At 57.0% G+C, this 20,721-nt stretch overlaps 6 protein-coding genes across 6 annotated transcripts; 4 read left to right on the forward strand and 2 right to left on the reverse strand.

Annotated features, from left to right (window-relative positions):
* Positions 1-5,606: 5,606 nt before the first annotated feature.
* J7T54_008202 (Zinc finger protein-like protein) lies at positions 5,607-7,383 on the forward strand (the record flags this gene model as incomplete). The annotated part of the gene is made up of 2 exons (XM_051508423.1): positions 5,607-6,072; positions 6,239-7,383. The coding sequence occupies 2 exons, from the start codon at positions 5,607-5,609 to the stop codon at positions 7,381-7,383; spliced, it is 1,611 nt and encodes a 536-aa protein (XP_051360440.1).
* A 1,999-nt stretch (positions 7,384-9,382) lies between these two features.
* J7T54_008203 (diphthine-ammonia ligase) lies at positions 9,383-11,728 on the forward strand (the record flags this gene model as incomplete). The annotated part of the gene is made up of 1 exon (XM_051508424.1): positions 9,383-11,728. The coding sequence occupies one exon, from the start codon at positions 9,383-9,385 to the stop codon at positions 11,726-11,728; it is 2,346 nt and encodes a 781-aa protein (XP_051360441.1).
* An 80-nt stretch (positions 11,729-11,808) lies between these two features.
* J7T54_008204 (uncharacterized protein) lies at positions 11,809-12,852 on the reverse strand (the record flags this gene model as incomplete). Its single annotated transcript, XM_051508425.1, has 2 exons — positions 11,809-12,197; positions 12,267-12,852. 2 exons carry the CDS (start codon positions 12,850-12,852, stop codon positions 11,809-11,811), a joined length of 975 nt encoding a protein of 324 aa, XP_051360442.1.
* Positions 12,853-14,377: 1,525 nt separating this feature from the next.
* On the forward strand, positions 14,378-15,442 carry J7T54_008205 (uncharacterized protein; the record flags this gene model as incomplete). The annotated part of the gene is made up of 3 exons (XM_051508426.1): positions 14,378-14,428; positions 14,520-15,045; positions 15,102-15,442. 3 exons carry the CDS (start codon positions 14,378-14,380, stop codon positions 15,440-15,442), a joined length of 918 nt encoding a protein of 305 aa, XP_051360443.1.
* A 277-nt stretch (positions 15,443-15,719) lies between these two features.
* J7T54_008206 (uncharacterized protein) lies at positions 15,720-18,052 on the forward strand (the record flags this gene model as incomplete). The annotated part of the gene is made up of 6 exons (XM_051508427.1): positions 15,720-16,195; positions 16,249-16,471; positions 16,529-17,572; positions 17,628-17,787; positions 17,844-17,904; positions 17,965-18,052. 6 exons carry the CDS (start codon positions 15,720-15,722, stop codon positions 18,050-18,052), a joined length of 2,052 nt encoding a protein of 683 aa, XP_051360444.1.
* Positions 18,053-18,468: 416 nt separating this feature from the next.
* On the reverse strand, positions 18,469-20,273 carry J7T54_008207 (uncharacterized protein; the record flags this gene model as incomplete). Its single annotated transcript, XM_051508428.1, has 2 exons — positions 18,469-19,590; positions 19,644-20,273. 2 exons carry the CDS (start codon positions 20,271-20,273, stop codon positions 18,469-18,471), a joined length of 1,752 nt encoding a protein of 583 aa, XP_051360445.1.
* Between the last annotated feature and the right edge of the window lie 448 nt (positions 20,274-20,721).

Here is a 20,721-nt window from a genome sequence, read left to right on the forward strand (position 1 = left end):
AACCTGAGACCTCATTAACCGACATTTCCTTTCTGGGAAACGAGGTCACATTGGGACGTCGGAATATACCAACGTGGCGAACTGGATGGACCGGGCAGTTTACCCAGCACAGCAAGTACGGAGTATACATGTATGTAGGGTTGCATATCCAAGACTCTCACCCATGTCGACTTTTTTTGACAGCTCTGCAGCCTCTGCTCATAAGTGGGACTGCAGCGAACGTGGCTCGACTGCAAGAATACGTACTGCATCCTTGCTCTTTGTCTCGAATCCGGTCCCCCAGAAAGATGTGCGACACTCGAGCGGCGAGCCTTTGCGGCAAGCGAACAGTCGGCACAGAACAAGATTGAAGAATGGGCACCATCGCAACCGCGCTAGACGGTTGTGCGCTGATCAATTGCTGTCTGTGACTAGGAGGCTTCAACGACGGCAAACTAGTTAATCTCTTGTTGAATTGGCGAGGCGAGGATCAGTGGGTAGGGCCTGGGCTAGCGTAGTGAAGCCGGCGCCGATATGCGCCCAAGGCTGGGATGATCTGGCCTTGAACTACGTATCAGTGGATCCCGGACTTGGGGCGTAGGCGTCTGTGCACGGACGCCGGGGAACATGGTTGCTTGGGCCGTCGGCTGTGTAAGAAGGTGTCCCAACTTCAAGGGCACGCTGGCTGGACTGGAGGCTTGCACGCCTTTTTCCATCAACGACGGCTGGAGGCAAAGCGAGTCAGTCGGGGAGCAATTCCAAGACGCCACTCATCAGTCACCATCAACAGGGAGTCGTTCCTGCAGTACGGAGTAGCGGGTTCGTGGGGGATGGTGCAGCTGGAGTGGCTGACTGTTGGCTCTGGAGTCTGTTCCTGCATTTTACTCATGCACCCTCGTCAACGACGCGGAAAGCGTGCTGCAGCGGTTTTGATAGAGGTCCTATCAAGGGACATGGGCCGGAAATTGATAGTCTGGAGACTAGAGAGACGCAGATGGGGACTGACGATTGTCCTGTGTGGTGACGACGAAGCGGTGACAACGTGCGCTATGTTAATAATATTCGCGGTCTGCCGAAATACATTGGGCACAATGCACGGAGTGCCGTGGCAGGAACATGCCGACCATCGCACCGTCTTCAGCAGCAAGTGTGGTTGCAGTAATTATGCATCGACGAATGATGCACCTGCCGAGTGAAGCATTATCACTGTCGTCCCACGCGTGCAGGCGGGCAGCACTCGTGCATAAGGAGGCAGCAATGAGCGAAACGGGCAAGAACCCGCATGGATGAAACTAACCCTGGTTGCGAAGAACTTATGCATGGGCTCAATGCAGGCTCATACAGTGCATGCAGCCACGCACTTCAAACAGGCCAGGCACAACTTGTTGGTGCCAATCTATTGTGCAAGGTTCTTTTGGAGGACGCCAAATGCAGGTACCAATTGCTGCATACTCCGTACCGCCCATCACAATTCACAAACGGACCGGAGGGCCAAGTCTGTCTCCACCTTTCGTCACAACGGCACAGTTCTAGCCCAGCACCGCGCCGGACGTGATGTGCAAGTGCGGCCGAGCATTATCTCTGTCCGCACATCCTCTTATGCAAAGCCAAAGTTTCAGGTTACGCCATGGTGACGAGCCAATGGGGAGCTACCCGGAAAGCTGGTCTACGTAAGTATCCGTCTTTTTGGAGCCTTGTGGAGACTGAACAGGACCTCACAGTGACAGCGTCTCTCGAGAAGAAGATCTACTGAATATTAGACCCTGGCTTTCACTTACTCGTGCAATAATATATCGACACTCTTTTCATCTGTCTCACAGTATCAATGGCGCTGTGGCAAATGGGGCAGATATGACATTCATTCATGCTGATATTTATATTTGACGTAATGAGATCCGCCATTGAATGAATTGTCAGGTTAATCAGTCCCGGGCAAGCCCCCACGTACGAGGACGATGATGTGACTACGTGCGTATCTACATCCACTATCGATCCGACTGTCATCAGTAAACATAGAGAAGATAGCAATGTGGTGACACTGCCGGATCTAGCGTACAAGGTCCTATAAACTTTGCCCAAGCCTAAGCCACCATAGCTTAGCAAGCTGCTGCTTGAGCTCTTGGGGAATAGGCCAGTATCCAAAGAACTTGCTGTAGACGGCATTAGTATGTCGCAGATGCGGCCGAATACCGAGGGCAAACACAGACTACTGTCTGGTGAAATCAAACGAAGAAAGGTGATCTGCCGGCGTCGCTGATTAGTCTGGCTTATTTAGTGGCTTGTAGGTCGCCTGTCAACGAGCGTTGATGATCTTGCTAGTGGATTTGGCGAGGAAGCAATTTCGGAGGATGTCTCACGACCTCAGTTGACTAAAAGTTTGGGCAACGAGGCTGTCTACGATCCGCCTTTGCTTGAGGCATGGGGGCACATTTCAATGATTGCAGTATTAGTCCACGCCAAAGGATGGCATCTCGACGCATCGTCGGCGACATTGTCAATGCTGTGTCATTGCGCTGGAAACGTGTACATAGTCTGTCATTCAGAAGCAGTCGACGAAAATGTCCGTGTCGGGGCACACGGGAAAGCACCGCCCCGGACCCTTGATTTGCGACCATTGTCCTTGGCGGCCACTATTCGTCTCGTTTAAATCCCACAACGGCCAATTAAGGCCGTCTCTGACTCGCTGGCTGGATCTATTGGACCCTAAGCCACGCGAGCACCTGACTCTGGTCTATGCGACGCGAGTCGAATATCCGGCTGAATCGTCGTCACGATATTGCCCAGCAGTGGCCAAGAGACACATGACCACATATCTGCCAACGTCAACCAGCGTCCATGTTCGCAGCTGTTTTGATGGCGCGCTATCCGCAGGCATGCGGAGTAGTCCGGCCCTATTGTCGCACCAGACCGCCGTGGAGCAGTGGAGCAACCGCGTAGGCTATCCCGCGTAAAGTGTTCGCGTCAATCGGGGAGCGTGAAGACGGGCCGCTACTGGTCCGTGCTTGACCGTTGTGGACGGACTCAGGCTCAGTTTTGTGATTTGTGTGCTGCGTCTCGGACTTGATCTGACGAGAGGCATGCACGAGTGCGCATAGCGCAGGATGCGAGCTCAGCCTGCTCAGCCGGTGTTGCTACTGCATGTGAGCGACAGACGGACTCCTCACGTTGCATCCGCAATTTCCACCAAGTGCAGTCTGGCCGACAGACGTGCCGCACAAAATTAATCCATGTTTTATCCATGTCCCTCCCCGGCTGTGGTGGCCCGTATTGGTAGGTGGCTCATCTTGGATCCAGATCCCATTTTCATGTTACAGTAATGAAAGAGGACGCGTGTCAGATGGTACTGCGAGATGGTACTGTGAGATGGTACTGTGAGATGGTACTGTGAGATGGATGTACCTCCTCACCAAGCCTACGCATAGTAGTTACATATGGCAAGCAACGCACATTCCGAGCTAAACAGAATATTAATGCATGAGGGCAGTGCAGGCGAGCGTCCACATCGTTCTTGATTATTCCACAGTCAATTGTGATGAGCACAATTCGTTTGTGATCGACCTGCTGCCAACCGTTTCAGAGAGAGACGGTTGGGCTCAAGGTGTCTAGCACCCTCGTCATCACTGTCCACTAATGACCATGACTTGAATGCCGATGGAACGAGCCTCGGCTTGCTTGTCACATTGAAGGCGATGAACGCGAAGATCACGAGGTAATATACAACATCTTTGATTTTGACTGGTCGCTAGGGTAGCCGCCAGAGACCAACGATAGCGCAGCGCAGCCAGCTGATCGTCAGTCACGGCCGAGAATAAAATGGGCGAGACGCGCTTCTCCGAAGGCGACACATCAGGCCTGGGACTGGTCGTATCTGTTTTGGGATTGTGCGGCTGTGCACCGCGTTTGCACAAGACAATCACACACATAAAGAGCCAATGGTGAGCAGAGCTATGTCTTGTGCACTATGTATGGCCCCTCCGGCAGCAGCAACCTCCCCAATCAGACCTCGGGATCCCGATGCTTACGTTCCACCTCGGCACAAAAGCGCGTAATGCAAGGTAAGTGTCCGCGCAAGGCGCAAAGGGCAGCCAGAGGCAGCCCAGCGGACCCGCTCTCACACACAACACGCTCCTGTGCTAGCCAGTGAATTGTTTGTTATGCACGCGCGCGCAGCCACCATGCCTCATGCACCCAGCTCCTCCGAACCAGCAGAATACGTGCTGTTATGCAAGCGCGTTTGTGCATGGCTGCCTGTCTGGTCGAGTCAAGTACCTGCGCGACTATTCACTATAGATAGTGACATGCAAGCCCCATTAGGGTGCCAAAGTTAGAAGCTTGGGCTCCTGCTCGTATGGTGCTGCGCCATCCTTCAATTCTTCATCCACTTGGATCTCATCCCACCACACGCCGTGAGCTCGGAATGAATGGCACCGCCTGGAACGGTCTTGTGTGGTTAGGCAGCACACCTGTCAAGATTGACAGCTCGGTATTGACCCAGGGTGCGAAAGACGTGACGCAAAATCTCGCCAACACGCTTGATGCCAAATGGCTTTTCCCCTTAGCGCAAAGAGACAACAAGCTCTATCGTAGGCTAGAAGAAGAAAGAATGGGAAATACGGCCCACCACTACTCGTACCTATCTATGTACGTGGTAGCTCTCTGCGGGACTCTCACGCACATCACTTGAAGTCGTCCTCTACATACAGCACACACGCCTGCCCAGCCACTATTCCGACACCCTCCAAGCCAATGTCGGCGCCCTTCCACTCGAACGACGGTCCCGTATTTGAGTCCACCCAACAGAGCCACCACCCAGGCGTATTGTCGAGGGTTTTCTTTTTGCCCCAGACACTGGGAACAAGACCGGGGTTCCTGGTTGGAGGGGCTTGAGCCGTCTGGCCCGCCAGATGGATCCCCGGGCTACCCTGCTCTGGCTTCGTCCGCACCCCTGCCGGTCTAGTCTGCTCGAGTGAGACAGGCGTGGAGGGCAATTATGGGTATGGATGCGCAACGAGGCAATGGCAGCTCACCATCCCAAGCCAGCACCATCAATGGACGTTGATCTTTCGGGTCCTCATTGTGCCACTGGTACTTACTACTTATCCTCCATGCCTCTCCGTCCCCCAGTACTGGTTCGTCCTCATCTCTTGCCCATGAATCCATGATCGACACCCTTGTTCTTGTCGGCCTTGGTTCTGTCTGATCTTGCTCTTTTATACATGCCCTCCCGGTCCTTCTTTTATTCACTGGCTCGCGCTTTTATACTTTGGAACCCTTGAGATTCCTAGCCTTTCCTTCCTACTTGAAGACGCCTCCGACGACAATCAGCACTTACACTCGCTACTGTCACACGAGCTCGACATCGACTCTAGTCTTCCCGAGCCTCAACTACTAATACGTCCGACGTATACAACAACTCAAGACTGTCCACTCTCTTACACACCAGGAACCGGACCCTACCATCCTTTGGCGTCTGCCGACGAAAAATACGACTGTACACTACGATATATAAATACGCTTAATACAATCACGACCACTCCCGACAAACTAGATCAGAGGTATGGGAGCTCCCGCGAGCCCTCGCCACCGTAGCAGAATGGGTTGACTGACAATTGGCAGATCTTGCCAGAATGGATTCCTCCATGATGGCATCGCTCGGACAGGCTCACGTCTATTACAAGAACGCCATCGTCTACCCACAATCACAACCCCAACAGCAACAAACACAACCACACCAGCAGCAGCCGATGGGCATGTACGCCATGGCTCCGTCGAATGGCGCCTATGCTCAGCCTCCCACCCTCTACAGCAACGGACCGTCTGTCCTCACGCCTACCGGCTCTCCCCGTCCCGTGAGCGCGCAGAAGCCTACCATGCTCCTCGACACAGACATGGATTCGTACTTTCCCGCGACACCGCCTCTGTCGACCTCAGGCAGCACCGTGGGTAGCCCATACAACTTCGAGGCGCTCCAGACTCCCATGAACCCAATGTTCTCTGGGATGGGCGACGATGACACGGCCAAAGACAGCTTGGAAACTACTGAGACTTCGGTGCTCGATCTCTCGAGCTGTGGCTCGCCTCCCATGACACCCAGTAAGTCATTTCAATATTCATTTTCTCCCAACAGCCAAGTACATTATTATGCATGAGCTGGCCGAAACAGTGGAGCAGTCTCGAGGCGCGAGTGTCGCGTCGGATCCACACAGCCACATTTATTAATATGCACATGGACGGAATATGAGACTAACATGTCTATCAGTGTACCTGCAGTCCCAAATCGGAAAGGCGCCATCTCTTACAGACTCCTTTTCGTCGTGCCCCTCGCTCTCTCCCTCCCCTGCCCCTTATGCTCGCTCTACCAGCTCTGAGCAAGACGTCGACTTTTGCGATCCGCGTCACTTGACTGTGGCCGGTGGCTCTGTGGACTCGACCTTGGCGCCCGAGGCTTCTCTCGACGAAGAGGCACGCATCCTGCACCCCAAGCCCGAGCCTGCCGCCGTGCACGCGCCCTCATTTGAGTTCAAGGTTGAGCTCCCTGACGACCTGCCATCCTTCACCGACCTCTCGGATCTCGAGTCGGAGGAGGACTTTGTCAACAGTCTGGTCAACCTCGACGACACGGACGCTGCTGATATCACGCGGCCCCGCGCCTGCACTGGCTCATCGGTTGTTTCTCTCGGGCACTGCAGCTTTATTGGGGACGAGGATCTCACCTTTGATGGTCCGGATGCTTTTCAATTCTCCATCCCTAGCCCCCCCTCCACCGTCACCGCCGAGGATAGTCACCGCACCAAACGCACCAAGAAGTCTCACAAACATAGCAGCGCTACTGTCCCCTCGATTAACATGGCCTCCGCCGGGACAGAGAAGTCTGCAGAGCCTGTACAGCAGAAGGAGTCTGCGCAGCACCAGCAGGCTGACGCTGATGCCACAGAGTCCAACCACTCCTCTGGCTCCGAAGAAGGCAATGCGCCAGCTCCCACAAACCGCCGTGGCCGCAAGCAATCGCTCACCGAAGACCCTTCTAAGACTTTTGTCTGTGAGCTTTGCAACCGCCGCTTCCGCCGGCAAGAACATCTCAAGCGCCACTACCGCTCCCTCCACACCCAGGACAAGCCTTTTGAGTGCGGCGACTGCGGCAAGAAGTTTTCCCGCAGTGACAACCTTGCCCAACACGCCCGCACGCACGGCTCTGGTGCCATTGTCATGAACATCCTCAACGGAGAAACCGGGGAGCATGTGCCCCACGTGTACCCTCAAGACTCCATGCCTGGCTCGGGGGCCGCAAACGACGAGAGCTACCAGCAGTTCGGCAAGGTGCTCTTCCAGATGGCGGCCGAGGTACCTGGCAGCTCGAGCGAGGACAGTGCTGATGAGGGCAAGAAGCGTAAGCGCTCCGACTGAGAGGGTCACCTTGAACATACAATCATCAATCTGGTCACCCGTGGTCAGAACGCTTCCATGATACCACGACGCTTCAATTTTTTCAAACGCTCAGACAGCCGCCTCGGGTTCTGGCATTCTTAGGGTTCATACGCATCAATCTGGGTGGTCCCAGTTGGGTAGAGGAGTACAAAAAAAAACATCGTCGGCTCTTTTGTCGATGACATTTGCATTGGACAAGTTTTACTTGTGCTATTTGAATTTGCGCGCACTTTTGATTTCTCGGGGCGGTTATTTTTGACGAGCCTTTTGACGACATGGTGGGCGAACATTTCACATGGATCACGGAACACTGGCAGATTTTTGTCTTGTTTTTTTCCCTACGCTCGTTGTAATGTGCCGAGGGAAAAGGAAATGATATTGGGGGCTGGGTCACCAAACTTTTTCTCTTCTCTCAGACATGCGGATTTTGCACGATGGGCGGACGCAAATGTCTCTTCTGCGTCCGCATTGATGTGTCTTCACTTCACCTTCTTACCAGTCTTATCTGAGGGGGGCTACTCACCGCCGTTGCTATTCTCTTGGAGTTGTGCCGGTCACAGGCCTCTCGGGATGGCGACGATTGAGGTACCTCTTTCTGTACGTATACTTTATAAACTGCGCCTTTTGGGCCAGTCACGAATTCAACGCTCACTTATGATGCCACTATGAATGCTCTGTTCCCCATGCCGTGACCGCACTGGTTTTTTGGTATCTGACAGATCAATGTCCCGACACTTTCGAGACCCTCACACAGACTCTTGGACCCTGGAAATGCCCAGCCTGCCGTAGGCAAAATCATTCCCGCCACGTTGAGCTCGTCCAGGGTCCAGTCCAGGTCAGAGTTTCGGATGGTTGCGTCTCATGATTATGATCATCTCGTGCACCGATAAGTATCATTCTTTGACTGGGTGGACATGGCACTAGCTTGGTCCAGCGCCGCCTCACCGCATAGCTAGATAGCGCCCGACAGAGAACGATCCGACCATCTGCCGTTACGCGTCTGTGCGTGGTGCACAGACACACCGTTCGTTGACCTGGTTCAAGCTCCTCGGTGATGAGCAGAGGGTCTTTTGCAGGGGGGCTAGGCCCTGCTCGAGGGCCGCCGAGCATGGGCACCCAGGTGCCTGGGAACCCTGGTGAGTAGAGTGGGTGGGTTTGGCGACCTTTGGACCACACGTTGGTCGCGCGAGACTGCAATTTGGCAGGCGGACCGGGGCCGCGGCGGCGCGAGGCGGCGCAATGTCCCGGCAGATGGTGTCGCTGATATCGGAATGGCAACGTTGGTTTCAGGCTTTCAGACACCCCCAAGGGGGGGCAATGTGTGAGAGATTGGATGGTGCTTGTTATGGAGAGTTCGTCTTTCTGACACCTTTCGATCATTACCATGCGCGGTTGACACTTGACACGTCTGGGATATCTTGCATGGGTCGTTGGGGGGATGATATTAGCCAAGATAATTACAGCCCAGGCCCAATCCTTCAAGTTTCAACACTGAGCCTGGCCAGTCGTCGGCAGAAGCTTCTCGAGATTGGAAGGAAGACTGCAATACCGACCTTGGCCGGCTGTACTCAGTGCCTGGTACCATCGTCTTGATGATAGCTGGTAGAAGCTGCTGTAGCAGTAGGCCCTCACCTCTGCCTTTGAGATGTCCGTGTCGACAGTGGGTAAATTTTCGACAGAGACCGAATATTTCACCTCGTCACGGGATAATTACGGTGGTGTGGAGTATCAATTGAGATGTGTGCAATGTTTATTATTGCACTGCGTAAATGCGCTGTTGTCTGTCTGGCCTTGAGGTCTGGATGTGAGCAAGGATGCACGTGACCCCACAACATCGAAAGTTCTTCGATTCGCAAGAAGCAGGAACAACCGGCGTGAAAAAACAAAAGCCTGACCGTCCTCCAAGACAAGGAGCCGCATCGAATTCAATCACATTCATTCACACCGCGCTACTGCAGTGCGCAGAGCCCTTGGTAGCATGGCCAGCGACGGCCTCGGGGTCATCGCCCTGATCTCGGGCGGCAAAGACAGCTTCTACAGCTTGCTGCACTGCATCCAGCATGGCCATCGCATCGTCGCCCTGGCCAACCTGTTCCCTGCCGCGGAGGGCGCTTCGTCACGAGTGCAGCTCATCGCGCCATCCTCATCACCGTCTACCGCCACGCCTTCCGAGACAGACCTGAACAGTTTCATGTACCAGACTGTGGGGCATGAAATCATACCGCTCTACGCGGCCGCCACCGCGCTGCCCCTCTACCGTCTGGCGATCTCGGGCAGCGCCGTGCACCATGAGCGTGACTACGCCTGCGACGTGGACGGCGACGCATCCGATGAGGCAGAGTCCATGACGACGCTGCTACGAGCGGTCATGGAGCACCATCCCGAGGCCAGGGCCGTCTCTGCTGGCGCCATTCTATCGACATACCAGCGGACACGCGTCGAGTCGGTGGCCTTGCGGCTGGGCTTGACCCCCCTGGCGTACCTCTGGCAGTATCCTGTGCTCCCGTCCCCCGTCAAGCCGGCCGACGACGCCCAGCTCCTCAAGGACATGGCGGAAGCGGGCCTGGACGCCCGCATCATCAAGGTCGCCAGCGCTGGGCTGGTCGAGGACCACCTCTGGGAGCAGGTGTCCAGTGTGGACGGGGCTGAGGGCATCAAGGGAGCATTGCGGAAGTTTGGCGCGGCTGGTGGTGCCGTCCTCGGGGAAGGCGGCGAGTTCGAGACACTGGTGCTGAGCGGACCATCCGCGCTGTTCAACAAGACCATCCATGTGCCTGATGAGAGTCGGAGCATCGTGCGTGAGGGAGCTGGCTCAACATGGTTGCTGCTCAAGGACGCCCGTGTGGTTGACAAGTTTGCCGCTGCCGATGAATCTCCGCCTAGACGACCGGCTCTCTTGGATCTGAAGTTTGAGAATATCCTAAGCTCGCTAGCCGCCGGAAACTCGAATGTACAACACTCATCGTCGGACGACTGCGGGAAGTCATGGGATGCGCTGCAGAAGGCGTCGTACAAGTTCACAGGAGGCGATGGGCTATTGCAATGGGCAGTCACCAAGAGCGCGGCCAAGAGTCAAGAGATGAGCATCGAGGAGGAGACAGCGGACGTTGTCGAGCAGATTGGCAAACTCTTATCGCAGAACTCCCTGTCACCCGAGCACATCTCCAACACGGTCATCGTCCTCCGTCACATGGTCGACTTTCCCAAGGTGAACGCACACTACGGCAAGCTTTTCCAGCGACCGAATCCGCCTTCTCGAGTCACCATCTCCTGCGGCGAGCTGCTCCCAGCAGGTTGCAGTATTGCCATACATTTCACCGTGGATACAAGGCCCGAAGAGGTTGCCTCGAGGCACGGCCTTCACGTGCAATCGAGATCGTACTGGGCGCCAGCCAACATTGGGCCGTATAGCCAGGCGATTGGCATTTTGGCAGGAGGCGTCCCTCTTCTGCGCACCTGGTCTGTCGCTGGCCAGATCCCCTTGCTCCCTGCGTCGATGGAGCTGCCGCCCTCGTCCCCCACATCCCGACAGCTTCAAGTTGTCTTGTCACTACAGCACCTCTGGCGCATCGGCACCGAGCTCAAGATACAATACTGGACCAGCGCTGTGGCATATTTTGCGCGCTGTGGCACGGATGGGGACATGGCTGGCAATGCCAGGATGGCAGGTACCGCTTGGCGGCTAGCCCATGGCTCACCTGACGAAGAGGATGATGCCGAGGACGGGCCCGATCCATGGGACCTCAAGTACAATCCGCAGTACATGACGCTGGGGGATGGGGCAGCGCAATCAAGGCCCGTGCCCTTGCCCGACTGGGAGGCCCTTTTTCTCCGGCAGCAAAACGAGCCTGCTGGCGCCGTGCCTCCCGTCTTCTCGGTGGAAGTAGAGGAGCTCCCTCGACAGTCTTCCGTCGAGTGGCATGCCCACGGCGGTCTATCTGGCTTGACATCATCGAGTCTTGAGATGCTCCAAGTGACCAGAGTCGGCGAAACCTCTTGGAATGCGTGGCATGCAGTGGTACGCAGCGCTGAGGGCGCCTTGCTACACACGGTCCTGGCTCGCCAGTTCGTTGGCGACGTCTCTGGTGACATTGCGAGCACCACCGACGACATGAGCGCGGCCTATCGCGGTCTGTTGGGCACTCTTGGGCTTTCCACGGACTCGACCTCCTCCACGGTGCCCTACCTCGTGTACGCGAACGGAGGGGCTGCGACCTTGCCGGCGGCGTTTGCAGCACCGACAATCCCCTGTCGATCGATTTGGTCAAGCACGGGGCACAGACTAGAGATGGTTGGCTTGTACAGGGTCAATCTCGGCGTGTGAGCAAATGTCATATTTGTTCTACTGTTCTGATTGAAATCGCTTGGGTGAACATGGCAAAGAAAGCAAACACTGGAGCCCCGCTACTGGTCAACCACGGTCATCATCCGCTCAGGGTACCTGCTACCCGCCCCGACAAAGTCCTTGAGGAACTCGTCAATCTGGGCCACATCCTCGGCCGAGAGGTCGACGACGGCCAGGTTCTCCTTGATGCGCGAAGGGTTACCGGAGCCCTGGAGCGGGTAGATGGTGGGCATGCAGGGCCGCTTGGCGACGTCCAGAATCCACCCAATGGCGATCTGCCCGGCGGTGCAGCCCTTCTTTTTGGCCAGCTCCTCGACAGCCCCGACGAGCTCGAGGTTCTTGGCGAGGTTGTCTGCGGAGAACTGGGGGAAATGCCGGCGCATGTCGTTCTCGGGGATATCCTTTACCTTCTTGAACTGTCCACCGAGCAGGCCCTTTCCGAGAGGGGCTGGCCATGCCACGTCAGTCTTGGTCACCGCGAAGTCGGGTAGGGAGATGGGACGAGGCGCGAACTTACAGTAAGCAAGGACGGTGACGCCCAGCTCAGCGCAGGCGGCCAGCAGACCGTTGCTCAGGGGCTCGGTCCTGAAAAGGGAGAACTCAATCTCAAGCGTGGCCACCTTGTACTTGGCGGCGACGCGCCGCAGGGTCATCTCGGAGACCTCGCTGAGGCCGATGGCGCCAATCTTGCCGGCCTGGACGTACTCGTTGACGACGGCCAGGGTGTCGAGGATGTCGTGGTCGGGGTCGACGCGCGCAGGGGCGAACTGGTGGATCGGGACCCTGCCCTCGAGCAGTCGCAGGCAGTTCGCGATGCTCTGCCGCGTCTTGTCCGGGGCGGCGTCGGGCATGTAGGTGGTGGTGTTGAGGGCGCCCTTGACGTTGAGGGTAATCTTGCCGGCGTCCTCGGGGTGGCGCTCGAGGTGCCTGGCCAGGAAGTACAGGCTGCCGTAGTCGGGCGGGCCGTAGAACTCGGCTGCGTTGAGATAGGTGCTGCCATTGTCGATGGATGTCTTGATGGCGGCGAGGGCGTCTTCCTCGCTAGGCAGGTTGGCGAGGCGCATGAGGCCAGAGGCCACTGGGGTGTTGGCGGTAGGGGACATGGTGGCTGGGTCTGTTCGATGTGATGGTAGTGCTGTCGATGCGGGCAGAGAGCGGCAACGTAGCGCGACCCTTGGCTCTTTATATCCTTTCTCCTCCACGTTCGTGGCATGGTGTCGGGGCCGTCAGCTTCCGTATGGCACCTTAACGCCTCCGTAAAGCCTAATTCCGCGTTCAAGATGGCTGACTGCACGTAAGCCTCTACACTACGCCAGCAGGCGTGAGATGAAGCTTGGTGCCCTTGATGACCGCATCATGACTAGAGAGCCGCACGGGCTCAGTCGCGGAAGCGGTCTTAGGAGATAGGCAAACAATTGATGGCCAGCTGTCAGTAAGAAGATCGGGTTTATGCTGTGAACTACGGAGTACCGATAATCATCGGAGTTGGGTGTTCAGAATGCTCGACAATCCCGTGTGGGGCCTCCACGGTACTCTTTGTTAAAACAAGATATCAAAGGAATCATCACTGCTATATTTTCCCTATGAATTCCCACGTCTATCTGTGACTGTGCTGAGATGCGCCCTGTCCACGGGCATCAGGATGGTAGCCAAGGACTGAGCTGTGAGCTGTCGGGTCATTAACATCTCTCGGTGCAGAAGACACAGCATTGTTGTATGGGATCGAATGCCATGGAGATTTTGCTCTTCCCTTGGCCATGCGTCGCGCTGCAGCGTCTGACCCGGTGGATGACATTGGCACGTTTCCTGCGCATCTGATTCTGGCCCTTGATCTTCAAGACGGCCATCACCCAAGGCGCCGGCAATGGCTGCCAACTCGGCTTCATCTCTACGCAGATGGTTCTCGTTTTGACGAACAAGAAAGGAGGTCGTCTCCCATTGCAACGCACCTCTCTTGGTGGTCTTCATGTGTACGACGGCTGCGGCCGATGTCTCTAGACGGGGCAATGCGGAGCCATGCACGAAGTAGACTAGGTCGCCGGTCGACCGAGATGCAATTGCATCCTTTGCCTCGCTCAAGGCGTACTCTCGTCTTGCGATGACAACTTGACCATGGACACGCAAGTCGATGTCGGAGACGCTGTGCTGTCGAGGAGAGCTACCTCGTGCCGACGTACGGACGCTCTTGTTGCGGCTCTAGCCTGCCTTTTCCGAAATCTAGCGACTTGGCGCCCTGCGACGCCCTGCTCTATTTGTGTGTATCCTCTGGCATGCTTGCTCGGATCCTGTTTGCGGGTCGTGAGAGTGGTGGTGAGTACCTGATCGAGAGATGGTGGGGTTCCCTAGTTAACCTTGGCAGGTAATTGAAGTAACTTACCTTGGTTCATCAAGTTTGTCGAGTTGGCATCCAACTCCCTTGAACACGTTTCCGAACCATCCATCATCTCATCACCGCTTGAATTGCTGGCCGAACAAATAAGCAATCGCAATTCGGCGATTTCAGCACGGACCAGTAACGCGAGGCGCTCGGCTATGGCGTGATGACAGGGCACCTCTTGCTCCATCGTCACGGTTCTCCATCCTCGCATTGATCCGCACCGCGCCTCTTTCTCCCACGCGCGTGACACCATGGCGACTAGCAGCAACAGCAGCAGCAGCAACAATGCTGGGTCCCGCAGGGTGAATATGTCCTCCTCCTCGATCCTCCCGTCCCCAAAGCACTGCACATGAGCAACGAGTTGAGGACTGGACACTGACAGCCACTGGCCAGTCCGGGACGCGACGCGACGCCCATCGATCGGCGGTCAGCCTGCACCACACCAGACGACAGTCGGCCAGCGACCGACTGGACGAGATCCTGGAGAACGCCCGCCAGCGAGCCGACAACATGGCCGCTGACTCCGCCGCCTCGCCCGGGAACCCAGCCTCGCCCAATGCCACCGGCCTCAGACGATCCGGCACGATGCTCTCGTTCGAGGAACCCTCCGCGCCGGCCGACGAGACGACGGCATTTCTTCCCCGACCGCAGGGCCCACGGCAAGGCAGCTACTCTTCGATTACGAATGACGTGAATGGAGGGCATAGAAAGTCCGTGTACCGACGGCCGAGACTATCACGGCAGCAGAGCGAGGAGGGCACCGACCCCAGTGGCCCTATAAACGGGGATCAGGACCATGTCTCGTTTGAGGAAGTGGCACCGTCTCCGTCATCGTCTTGGTGGACCAAGGTCACGGCTCCCTTCCGATCCATCGAGCTCGAGAACAAGGGCAGCGTAGCGCGGGACCATCTCGCTCTCGGTACGCGCTGGATTATCCTTGGATCAGCATCAAGAAGCTAACATTATGGGGTGTAGAGCGCACATTTCTCGCCTGGCTGCGCACCTCGCTAGCCTTTGCGTCCATCGGCATCGCCGTCACGCAGCTCTTCCGCCTCAACACCTCGCTCCCGGACTCGGGCTCGCTCAACCAGGACACACTTCGGCAGGTGGGCAAGCCGCTGGGCGCCGCGTTCCTGGGCATCAGCATCCTCATCCTCCTGCTCGGCTACAGGCGCTTCTTCCTTGGGCAGCAGTGGGTTATCAAGGGCAAGTTTCCCGCGAGCCGGGGCACGGTCATGCTGTTGGTGCTTGTCACGCTTGCCATCATGGTTCTCAGTCTGGTTGTGGTCATAGTGATACACCCCAAGGAGGAGTGACCGTTTTAGCAAATACCCTCTAAAAATACAACAGACAAGCCCCAGCACGAACACAGTACCCACAACTGAAGTAGATAGTCGTGCGTTGATGCTACTACCTAAGGTAAGGCATGTACAAGTAAATACTATTAGCAGTGAAGCAGTGCCATGACCTCAACAGTGGGGCACCGGCCAGCTACGTCCCACCCACTCCAACTCAGCTCTCTTCATGTCCCCTTCCGTGTCAACGCCAACATGCACGGTGCCTGGCCGCCTCCAACGCTCAATATCACGCACCATGTCACCACCGCAGCCCGTGGACGTTGCCTCCTTCGCCCGAACCCAGCTGGCCCTCCTCGAGCAGGAGCTCCAATCCGAAGTCCAGGAAACCAGCTCCCTCATCTCCAACCACAGCCCTACCGCCCTCCAGCGCGCAGGACTCGCCATCACCGGCCTGACGCTCTCCTCGCAGCGCACGGGTCTCGGCGGCAAGACCGTCCTGGAGCTCAGCCCGGATGCCGCCACCTCCGCCACGGGGGACCTGCCCGAGCATGGGATCCGCACCGGCGACATTGTCCTCGTGGCCGAGCAGCCCGCCGGCAGCGCCAGGAAGAGAGAGGTCCAGGACCTCGAGAGGAAGGGCGCCCGCGGGGTCGTGACGCGCGTGCAAAAGACCGCCGTCGGCGTCGCGCTGGACGAGGGCACGGGGGAGGATGTCTCGTTCAGCGGCCGCGTGTGGATCGTCAAGTTGGCGGATGAGGTCACTTTTAAGCGGTGAGGTACGATGGGGTCCCATGCGCCGGAGCCGTGGCTGACCAGGTCTCAAGAATGAAGCTCATGATGGAGAGGCTGGAGAAGATGGACGAGTCAGAGTACACCAGCTTCATACGCGTTCTCTTCGGTCTGTCCAGTCCATCCCCCGTCTCCACGGATCTGAAGACGGACCCCGATGTGGCGTGGCTGGACCCGACGCTCAACGAGTCACAGAAGGATGCGATTCGATTTGCCCTGGCCTCGCGCGAGGTAGCTTTGATCCATGGCCCTCCGGGTGTACGCACTCCCCCCCACCCCTCTGGTCTCACGTCATTAACAAAGTAACTCATGCAGACCGGCAAAACCCATACACTCATCGAGCTGATTCTTCAAATGGTCAAGCAAGGGCAGCGCATCCTGGTCTGCGGACCCTCCAATATCTCCGTCGACAACATCGTCGAGCGTCTCTCCCCCCACAAAGTCCCCATCCTCCGCCTCGGCCACCCAGCGCGGCTACTACCGACGGTCCTGAACCACTCCCTAGACGTGCTCACCCAGACATCCGACGCCGGCGTCATCGTCAAGGACGTCCGCGCCGAGATGGACGCCAAGCAGGCCTCCATCAAGAAGACAAAGAGCGGCAAGGAGCGCAAGGCCATCTATGGTGACCTCAAAGAGCTTCGCAAAGAGTTTCGCACCCGAGAGAGGAGCTGCGTGAGCAATCTCGTCAGCGGCAGCAAGGTCGTCCTCGCCACGCTGCACGGCGCCGGGGGTTCGCAGCTGCGGAACGCGCAGTTTGACGTGGTCATCATCGACGAGGCAAGCCAGGCTCTCGAGGCCCAGTGCTGGGTGCCCCTTCTCGCTGCGAAAAAGGTTGTCTGCGCCGGTGATCACCTCCAGCTCCCGCCAACCATCAAGTCCCTCAACTCGAAACACAACAAGAGCAAAGCAAAGGTGTCTGCCCAAGGCATGACGTTGGAGACGACGCTGTTTGACCGGCTGCTGGCCCTGCATGGCCCCGCGATCAAGCGTATGCTCACAACACAGTACCGTATGCATGAGCGGATCATGCGGTTCCCCTCGGATGAGTTGTACGAGTCAAAACTTATGGCCGCCGACGCCGTCAAGGCGCGGCTCCTGCGTGATCTGGACTACGATGTACAGGATGGGGAGGATACCAATGAGCCCCTGATCTTCATCGACACGCAGGGTGGTGATTTCCCCGAGCGGGCGGAGGAGGATGACCCGGAGAATCCCAGAAAAGGCAAAAGCGCACTGCACGGCGACAGCAAGAGCAACGAGATGGAGGCGGCGCTGGTACGGCAGCATGTCGCGGCGTTGACGTCGGCGGGCGTCCGAGCCGAGGACATTGCGGTGGTCACCCCGTACAATGCACAGGTATGCTTGGGTCAGTTGTTGAGGCCAGGACATGAATAACAGAGGTGCGTGATAGCTCGCTGTACTGGCACCCCTGAAGGAACGCTTCCCCGGTATCGAGCTCGGCAGCGTGGACGGTTTCCAAGGCCGCGAGAAGGAGGCGGTCATTGTCAGCCTCGTCCGGAGCAACCCGGAGGGGGAGGTAGGGTTCCTCGGGGAAAAGAGACGTCTGAACGGTTGGTTGGCCTTCTCTTTACCTCCCTCGGCGACATGAAGCTGACGAATGTTCTAGTTGCCATGACGCGGCCCAAGCGATCACTGACGGTCATTGGGGACTCAGACACGGTGCAGAGGTGCGTTTGTCCGGAACTTCACACAGGCAGCAATGATTGTCTGACTCGTATTAGGGGTAGTCCGTTCTTGAAGAAGTGGATGGCGTTTCTGGAGGAGAACGCTGACCTTAGGTATCCGGACGTCACAACACTCGAGATGGGTGTGTAAGGAGCAACAGGCATGGACTGAGGCCACTTTACAGTCGCCCCTATGCGGTCCACGAAGGCTGGTCGTCGACACTATGGCAGTTGGTGCTATGAGGACGATTTTAGAGGTGTTTGTGGACAGTGGCGATCGCTGCAAAGTACTCGCTTCATTCCTCAGTGCCATCATCTGCACGGCGCTGGGATATTAATGAGGGCAAATGAACGCCTACGCTAGAATGACCCTGATATCTACAAAAACAATTGGCAAGCAACAAAAAAGACCATGCCTCAAATCCATACCCAACCCTCCTCCATGATTTCTCGTAAAGGCCGTGCCTCTGTAAGAGGCCACAGGTGCATAGGCGCAATCACAGATCTGCCATCCTGCGTTTTTCCTCGTCGGCCGACCGTGCTCACTCGTGCAGGATCATGAGGGCACTAGCCTGCATTCCCAATTGCTACTGCCCTTATAGACACGGCGAGGTCTTTGCCGCTGGCCGTCACAAGCATGTCGAATTGCGCCTCCAGTCTCGCCACCTTCTCCTCGAGAGCTTGGCGAGCACGGATCTCAGCTTCTAGCCGGCGTAGGAGGCTGGCGGTAGTATGCTCTTCCGCTACTTTCTGCCTCGAGTCCTGCTGCGGCGCGGGTAGACTATCGCGGGCCGATGCTGTGTAGATCGCAGACTCGCGATCTGGCGCATCCGAAGACGACTTGGAGAACCAGGAGCTCAATGCAAGCCCGTTCCCGTTCCCGTTGGCGTTCTCGTGGTTCGTCCCATCGCCAAGAGGTGGTATCAACGTATCTCGCCTGCTGTCAGATCCTGCATCCCCAGCCACCTCGTGCTCGCATCTTCTCAGCGAGTCCAGCTCCTTCCGCATCTCCTCCACTTGCGTCTCCAGAGCCGTGATTCTGGGGTCGAAACTGGCAAACTCCGTGATGCTGAGGTCCTGTGGCTTCTTCATTGCATCCACGTTAAAGTCAAACGGCTTCAACGGCGAGTCGGGAACCGCTATCAGCACGTTGCCCAGCTCGTCCACCTCGACTTCCGCCCGCAACTCAGGCGGGGGCGGTGCGGACGACGCCAGCGACTTGACATCGGAATGTACGCTTCCTCTCCGGAACGAGAACCCTGCACTGAGGGGAGGACCTTCAACGACATGGTCGACTGACGTCCCCAACGCGGACAGGCTCCTGGAGCGCCGTTTGAGGCCATACGTTTCCTTTGTCGTGATCGCCCTGCCAATGTCGTCTGTATTTGTGTCTTGGTACCAAGGGTCCTGTCCAAGTGCTTCTTTTTGCCGGAAGCCTCGGCCGTGTACGCTGGCTGGCCGGGGGGACAGTCCCAGTGGTTCATCTAGCTTTCCATAGCCTCCCGCTGGCTTGCCGAAGACGTCCGTATACTTCCGGGAGAAGCTAAACTCCTGTCTGAGGGACTTTCTGGCGCTGTCGGGGCGATCTTCGAGCCGTTCGCTGTGATGCGCCATGCTCTGAGGCAGTGACGCCGAGCGCTTGTGCTCCGTGTGCGGCCTCAGATCTGGTTCTGGGTCCTCCTCTTTCTTCTGTGCAAAGATTAGCCACGGGGAAGGAAAAAAGCAGTGATGCGCAAGCTGACCTCGGAAGAATCCGGCGTGCGCATTGTGGAACGCGACTTGTGTCCACTCTCCGGTGTACGGACAATGGCCTGGCTGTGCGTCCGTTTCTTCTTCCGCAGGCCGAGCAATCTCCCTATGCTCCCCACCGTATGTCGGAATCCCGACTTCTTCTGCGGTGTTGGATCTTTGCTGCCCGCGTTCGAGGGCGTATCCGGGCTGAACGTTGATGTACGGGGTGCTGTTCCGGTCCCTGACCGGCTGGCATCTTGGTGCGAGCCATCATCGCCATTGCTGGCCGTGGTTGCGTTTGCGCCCTTGAAACAATCCTGCTGTCGCAGAGACCGGGGCGAAGGTGTCTTTTGTCGCTTGGGGCCGTCATCACCTTCCGGGCCGTAGAAGTTATCAGGCTCGGGGGTCAATGGCGTGCGGATGGGCGTGGGGTGGACGATTTCAGCCGTGCTTTGACTTCGCGCATGGTACTGCTCGTGATGGTCGGGGTCTATAGGGCGTGAAATAGGTATCGGGCCGGAGATGTGACCACGTATCGAGCCTGACTTGACGCGTGAAGGGTTTTGCTTCCTGCGGCTGCCGTTGAGGCCGGCCTGAGGGTCAGCGTCCGCTGAGGGTGAGGGTTTCCAGTGGCGCTTCATGGCGTTTGGGGTGAATTCCCACTGAGTACTGCGGGCGAAGATTGACGAGGGGGAAAAAGGAAAGGCAAGCCTGGTGTGCTCAGCTCGTCGAGATCTTGGCGGCGGTCCTTATGCTACGGTAATGATAGTGTCGTCAACAGTGAGGCCTTGTGTCGATGGCCATACCTGTTGTGCGCTAAAGATAAGCAAGCAAGCAGTGAACAAACGAATGAATGACTGCTGTTTGGTAGAATGGAGAAGAAAAAGAAAAAGAGACGACGTGTCACTGCATCTCTCCAGCAAAGCAGAGCGAAGCGAAGCCAGAAACGAGCGAAAGAAGGCGAGGCCGTCACGCGTTCACACGTTGTCGTCCGTCACTGCGAGTCTTTCACGGAAAGCGATCGACAGTGTCGTCCAGTCCTGTCCAGTCCCTTGGGGCCACGGTGCCTTGCTCGAGCCAAGGGAAGGA

This window comes from Emericellopsis cladophorae, assembly GCF_022114955.1.
Source record: "Emericellopsis cladophorae strain MUM 19.33 chromosome Unknown NODE_44_length_188334_cov_123_963608, whole genome shotgun sequence".
Lineage (NCBI taxonomy): Eukaryota > Fungi > Ascomycota > Sordariomycetes > Hypocreales > Bionectriaceae > Emericellopsis > Emericellopsis cladophorae.